This window comes from Myotis davidii, unplaced genomic scaffold (genome assembly GCF_000327345.1).
Source record: "Myotis davidii unplaced genomic scaffold, ASM32734v1 scaffold425, whole genome shotgun sequence".
Classification (NCBI taxonomy): Eukaryota; Metazoa; Chordata; class Mammalia; order Chiroptera; family Vespertilionidae; genus Myotis; species Myotis davidii.
The window spans coordinates 4,660,145-4,666,988 of NW_006296413.1; the positions used below are offsets into that span (position 1 = coordinate 4,660,145).

The following is a 6,844-nucleotide window of genomic DNA, read 5'->3' on the forward strand; positions in this document are numbered from 1 at the left end:
GCCAGTGCTGCCCCAGGGAGAGAGGCCTGGGGATGGGGTGTGGGCGCCAAGACAGTGCGACAGGCCCCTGACCCCTGGAACGCTGGGCCCCGAGCCGAGAGTCAGCGGCGAGACGACGGTAAAAGTTAAATCTTTCTATTTATTTCAAGAAAGGACAAGGGAAGTGGACTTGGACATTTCATATGAAAACAGACAAACAGAAAATAGGACCAGATAGTTCATCACATTCGTGTCGACATTGACGTTTCAAGGCACCTACAGGAAGGAGGCCGGCGGTCGCAGTGCACTTTGGTTTGTGTTGTGGTCGTGGTGGGCGTGTGTGTTGGTTTCCAAACCCTCTGTGGTGGCGAGGCTGGGGTGAGGCCGGTGGCGAGGCCAGGGGTGGCCCCATCCCTCCAACCCCCGGACTGCTTTGCCCTTCAGAGAAAAAGGGGAGACAAGGGCTGGGCGGCCCAGTGGCCTATGGGGCTGCTCCTGCAGGGGAGGAAGGGAAGGGGCCCCAGGGGGGCTGGGGTGCCTGGGCAGGGGTCCCTCGGCAGCGGAAGGGACCTTGGTCACGGGCTTGCGAGAGATGGGGCACCGCCTTCTGTAGGGGAGGGGGGAGGGGGAAGGGGCCCACCCTTCTCCAGGGCCTGGCTGAGGACCCTCCCAGCCTCCTCCCCAGACCACCGGGACGGATCCCGCTCAACGCCAAAGGCCACGCAACAACCTTGACCGGCAAAGGGGTCTGCTGCCGGCGGGTCTTCAAAACATTCCCTCTGCAGTTCACGCCTGGGGTGCTCTCAGCGGACTTCTCCCCTTTGCCTCCCGTTTGCACCCTCCTGGGGACATCCGTAATGAGCGGGCGTCCGCTCCAGCCAGCTGGATCTCCACGTTCACCCCCTGCAGCTCCCCAACCTTCCGCACCGTCGCTCCCCTCTTCTCTCCCTTCCAGAAGACAAACCTCACGTGCAGGGCCATCCAGACCCCTCCCCACGGCTCTCAGCATCTCTGTGAGCTGCAAGGCACCAGGTTCCTCATCCAAAGAACCCCCCACCCACTGCGGTCTGGCGCCCGGCCCTGGACGCCGGGTGGGCGTCTCAGCGGGCACACTGGCCTGCTGGCAGGTGGCGTGCTGGGTCAGGTAGAAAAAAAGCTAAGGCTAGTGCCTGGCTGGTGTGGCTCAGTGATTGAGCGTCGACCTATGAACCAGGAGGTCACGGTTCGATTCCCGGTCGGGGCACATGCCCAGGTTGCGGGCTCCATCCCCAGTGTGGGGCATGCAGGAGGCAGCCAATCAATGATTCTCTCTCATCACTGATGTTTCTCTCCCTCTCTCTTTCTCTCTGAAATCAATAAAAACATATTTTTTAAAAAGAAAAGCTAAGGCTAGTTTCAGGGTTTTGTATCTTATGCTGGGTAGCCAGAACTTTCGGAAACAGGACCAGCCCGAGGTGGGCGGTCGCTGGGACTCTGCAGGCATGTCCCCGGCACAGGGCAGGTGAGCGGCGCCCGGGACTGCCAGCTCCAGGGAGACGAGCGTGCGGCAGCCGCTGCTGCTGTGGCTTTGTCAGCTCGTGCTGCCTTTGTTTTTCTCCATCTTGAGGAGAAAGCTTGGTTAGTTCCTCCAGGGGGCGGCGCAGGGGGTGGGAACTCGATGGGAGGGTCACACAGGTGGGGCACCCAGCCCTCTGCCTGGGGCTCGGCTCAGAGAGGGGGAACCGGCTCAGAGAGGGGGAACCGAGTCAGCCAGGCTGCCTGCGAACGCCGCCCACGGGCTGGATTTCCCCGTCAGGCTCGCAGCTGATGATCGGTGGGTCCAAGGGAGAGCGGAGTGAGATGCTTCAGAGAGGAGGAGCCCTGAGAGGCCCCTCGCGTGCTAGGCTGCCAGGGGGCAGGTGCCAGATTGGGGGGCGGGGGTTGCTAACACGCCTGGGCCCTTTGCGCAGAGCCTGAGGGGGCAAATGTCGGCAGGAGGACAAGGAAGTGAGAGGAGGGTTGGAGAAGAGATCACGGAGCAGCCGTGTGCCAGGCGCTGTGCTGGGCTCAGTGACCCGACACGGACGAGCTCAGGGGCCTGGCACCCTGCCCGAGCAGCCGTCCGCCCTGACAGCTGTAAAAGAGATTTAGGGGCGGTGACAGCGAAGACCTTCCTGCAAGGACTCTCGGGCTCAGCGTTTCCGGCTTTCAGGTGTGGGGGACGGCGTGGGTGGGTGCGCAAGGACGGGGCTCAGGTGCCCTGCTCGCTCGGATGACTGCGGGGCCTCGGGCTGACTCTGCTAGGAAGTGGGGGTGAGCCCCCGCAGCATGCCCACTGCCCGCCCGGCACAAGCAGGGCACCTCGGTAGCACAAGGCCCCGGAAGGGTGGAGGGGGTGACCCCTGTCCAGCGGGAAGCAGGGCAGGAGCTGCGGGGGGCTGAAGGTCTGCCCAGGGGAGAACAGGCGCTTGGCCCCTGCGGCCTCGGGGGTCTGGGCGCGCCTGCAAATCCCATTTATGGTGGGAAAGTGGGCCTGCCCGCAGCCATAATGGAACTTACGAAGCCAGAGACAGACACTGTTAAAAATGCAAAGGGAAAAGGAGAAGGTAGAGGGAGGGGGAATCCAGAGCCTGGGGACCTTTCTCTGAGTGTTTTTAAAGAAGCAGACGTGGATTTTCCAGGCAAGTACTTGGAACATTTCAAAAGAAATGGTAACTGCTTAAAAGGCAGAGCGAACGGTGCCCCAGGCAGCCGTCAGCCTGGCTGGGATGGATGTACCGAGCAGCAGCGCTGAGGGTGTCGAGTTAGGAAAACAGCCGGTGGGACGGCGGTGGGAGCTCGGCATGGCAAGGGCCCTGCAGTGCGAGCAGGCCCAGGAGGCAGCCGGGACCCGCAGGCGAGGCTGGGAGGAGGCCCCAGGTGAGCCAGCCCCAGGGGTGGGCCACCCTCTGAACCCGCTGCCCAGACTCCTGGATGGAGTGGTGATGTCTGTGCCTCCTCTCCCAGGGGACACCGAGGGTCGGAATTTTGTGGCCTCTCTTTTGTAGCACAGGCAGCTCTTTGATGGGGCTGGGGGACGGCCTTGGTCTGGGGTTTTCAGAGGACCAGTCATTCGGAGCAGCACACTCATCCTCTCCATGTCTCCCTTTCAGGGTCCTGGAGATGATAACGTAAAGGGCGGGGGGACCAGGACCTTCTAGTCCAAGAACCAGGAAAATCCCTGCCATACCCTCATCAAGGACTTGAATGCTCCCTGTGACGGAGAGCTCACTGCCTGATCCCTCTGCTAGGCCAGTTTCTCTTCCCTGCCTTCACTTTTCCCTTTACAGTTGGCCCCACACCCCTTTCACTGACTGCAGGGAACGGATGGATCGGAGACCCACCCATCCTGGAACAGAAAGAAGCAGAAAAGCTCATGGCTTGAGTCCTACTCTCTAAGGGACTGGCCTGGCCACTTCCCCTCACTTTGGACCGCTGCGGGCAGACAGAATCTGGGGGGCAGGGGGAGAGGCTCTGCTGGGGGCTGGGACAGCTTCTGAATGACGGTTGTCAGGGCCGAGTAGCCGGCCTTGGCTTAGAGCCAGAGCTCAAAGCCCCGGATGGAGGCAGACTTGGTTTCTCTGAAGGCAATGCTTGAACCCCAGCTTCATCAACCCCGGGCACGCCGAGCGCTCTGGCCTGGGTGGTGTCGGCCGTCAGCTCCCCCAGCAGCTGCCAAGAGGCAGCCCCGGAGCCCGGCTCGTCAAATCCCTGCTACACGCATGGTCACTAGGGGCAGGTTCATAAAACTCGAAAAATCCCCTTTTCCTTCACCTCCAAGGAGTTTAATCTTTCCTAATCAATTTAGCAGACTCGCTTGGTTGTAAATGGTAATGATTTGCATTTTTGAGCCTTTCATCCCTCCTCGGGAAAAAAGGATGCTCCTCTGCCTGCATCCTGGAAGGCTGTGAATTGCTTGTTAGCACTCAGCCTGGCGGTGGTCCAGCGCCAGGTGTCTGCTGCCCATCACCTGCGCCGACCGAATGCAGGAGGGGACCTGGGCTCCTGGGACGCCCACAGCTGACCCTGGCCATGTCCTGGCCCCGAGAGCTCGGTCTGGTCCTTGGGGGCACAGACTGCCGTGCACCCCGAGGCCCCTCCTTCCAGCAGGCGCCCCGGCCCCCTCGCTCCCTGTCTGCCGCATCCCATTTTCCTTGTATTTTTCATAAGCATCAGCCTCAGGTGCCCGGTCCTCCTCCCTGGTGCATTCAGCAGGCGCAGGTTTCCGGAGTGGCGTGGGCTGGCTTTGGGACTCGTGCTGCCATTTTCGGGGGGGGCAGGGCGCCCTCCCCTTGGTCCCCAGCTCCCAGGGGGTGAGGAGGGAGGCTCGGATGCAGCCACAGGCGCGCTGCCCAGCCCCGTCTCCAGGCTCCGATCAGCCTGCTCAGACCCACGGGCGTCCCTCACCTGGCTGTTCCTCCTCTCTGGTCCTCCGTCACCTATTGGACCAACTAGTTCCAGGATGCGCGGAGGGAGGTGGTCTCTGGAGCACCCAGCTTTCCTGGGTGCAGCCAGGCGCCACCTCAGCCCACCCCCACTTGACAGGGGGGAAACAGAAGCTGTGGATTTGCAAAGCACACTTTCCCCGTAGCTCCCTGGGGGGCCCCCCAGCCCTTCCTCCCCCTCTGCCTGGCCTTGGGCTCCCCTTGTTGGGGCTGGGGAGCTTCCCTGGACCCGTCAGGGAGGAAGGAGAGGCACAGGCAGGAGGGGCCTTTATTCAGGCTTTGGGTGGGGAAGCCTGGGCCCCCCAGCCACTGCCATCTTCCCGGCCGCGGTCACCTCCTCTGCCAGCATCACCCAGAGCGAGAAGCCCCTGCCCCAGCTCCTGCCCCCCAGCCCAGCACCGCGGCCCCGGGCAGGGTCGCCCCCTGGTTAGCCACCGGCCTGTTACCATGGAGGCGGTCCAGGAAGCCGGAGCCAATTTCAGGGAGAAGACGGAGGCTTCCTCAGGAGGCCACAGGAAGAGGGACGGAGAGCAGGGAAGAAAAGGAGCTTTTGATGCACGTCATGTCTGTGGAGCCGAGTATGACTAATTAATGGGTTTTATTCTTAGTCATCTCTGAAGCATTCCATACATTGGGCCCAACGCCTGAGCTCAGCTTAGAGGCCTCATTCGCAAAATGCAAATGGCTCTCCCGGCCCTGCTGCCTCCTCTCCTTCCTTTTTTTTTTTTAGGGGGAAATTTAAAGGAAAATTGCCATGTAATAGAAAAGAGAGTCCAATCGCTACATCTAATTACCACGGAGGGTAAACCACTTAACCAAAGACATGTCGTGGGCTTTTTTTTTTTTTTTGCTTTAAACCTGCTTTAAATGCCACAAAATGCACCCGTCCCCGCCGAGGCCAGCAAGGTTGCCCTGGCTGGTTAGAGGCTGCAGGGTCCGGCGGGCCACCCCCCGAAGGCAGATTCAGACAGAAGTGGTGGCCCACCCAGGTCCCAGCTTGTCTTCATGGGCCCTGTGTCCTCACATGCATCCGGGGTGGGGTGGGGTGGGGGCCTGGGACATCCTCCCTCTCGTGGTTACGTGGCCAGCTGCGGGGGAGTTGGATCGGGCAGGAGTGGGGTTTCAGAGTGGACCCGGCTTTAGACCCCTCCCTGGCTTGGGGGGACGTGAGGCAGCAGACATCCCAGTCCCGCTCTCAGACACAACGCTGGGAAGATGTTGGGGTGCTTAGGGCAGAAAAGATGAGGGCGGGCCCCAGGGCGCTGGCTGGGCCAGGTCTCCACGAACTTCTGCGCCTACAGCGGTGGGACGATGCGCGGCGAATCAGGCAGGGCCTGGGCTCTGAGTCCCCGTGTGAGCCCCCGTGTGAGCCCTGCCTGAGCGCTGGTCGTGCAAGAGCCGGAGCAGGAGAGGGACTCCGTCCTGGGGCTGGGCGGGCCAGGCCTGCTTAACGCTCTGGGGAATGTTCCGCACAGGCTGGTCCCAGGCCTGCAAGGCCCTCCCTTACACACAGCCCCATGGACTGGGCCCCCTACTGCCCCCGGTGCCTTCCCAGCCTCGGAGGGATGACCTGACCACTGCCTGGCCTGGGGAGAGGAGGAGGGAGGGCCTTGAGTGGGAGGGGGACTGAGCACGTTGGCATTGGGGACCTGGGGGCTGATAGTGGGGTGTCCAGGGACCAACTTTCCTGGGACACTGGCGGAAGGCAGGAGGGGTGCCTTGAGGGAGGGGACCTCACTTCTGAAACAGCAGAGACCATGGATGCCTGCCCTCCGGCCAGCACCCCACACCCGCACGCACCCTCTCCTCCCGGCCACCCCCTGACGCCCCTCTGCCCCTCCGAGCTGCCGGGAATGGGGACCAGCCTGTGTCTGGAGGCCCCACAGGCCAAAGGGAGGCCACCTTTATACACACGTGGAATTAAGGCTTGGAAAATCTCTCTCCTGACACTGAGAAAACAGGAAAAGGGAAAAAGGTTTGTTTTCGAATGCAAGGTGTCCCTGCCCCTCGGCCCGTCCCTGGGGCTGGGGAGCGGGGAGCCCCACTGGGTGGGACCCTTCTGTCGGCCAGGCCACGGCGAGCCCGGCCGCGTCTCGCCTCCATCTCACGCAGGTCTCGTGTCCGTTCCTGCCCACCCCCTTCCCTGAAGGGCCAGCAGCATCTTTTCATGTCCATCGAACGGTCAGCCCGGGCCCTGGGACGGCTGTCAGTCCCGCCCTCCTGCCTCTGGCTTTTGTCAGAGCAGCTGAGGCCTTTTGAAAAGGCTGGACCCCTTCTCATCCTCCCTGCCCTCCGGCCAATCGCCGCTCCTCTGACACCGCTCTGCCCGGTGCAGGGCACATGGCATGCTGACGGAGGGCGACCCCGTTCCCGAGAGCAGGGACGCAGAGTGAGCAGAACCC

At 62.1% G+C, this 6,844-nt stretch overlaps 1 protein-coding gene and 1 long non-coding RNA gene across 7 annotated transcripts in view; one reads left to right on the forward strand and one right to left on the reverse strand.

The window, feature by feature from the left end:
- Positions 1–6,844, forward strand: part of MACROD1 (MACRO domain containing 1) — a 185,577-nt gene that overhangs the window by 33,035 nt on the left and 145,698 nt on the right. Inside the window, exon 4 of one of the 6 annotated variants that reach the window (XR_001515181.1) lies at positions 150–381. The exons of 3 other annotated variants lie outside the window; for them this stretch is intronic. Coding sequence is in view for 2 of the 3 variants with exons in the window: in XM_006771634.2 (XP_006771697.1) it covers positions 150–217 (68 nt within the window). In the remaining variant the exon portion in view is untranslated. Of the gene's footprint in view, positions 1–149; positions 386–934; positions 1,197–6,844 lie in introns of those variants that run through there. 2 more of the 6 variants (XM_015569081.1, XM_006771634.2) reach the window with 2 other exon arrangements.
- The window catches only part of LOC107184357, a 12,305-nt gene continuing 10,633 nt past the window's right edge, over positions 5,173–6,844 (reverse strand). Inside the window, exon 3 of the long non-coding RNA XR_001515183.1 lies at positions 5,173–6,706. This is a non-coding gene — a long non-coding RNA (uncharacterized LOC107184357). The remainder of the gene's footprint in view (positions 6,707–6,844) is intronic.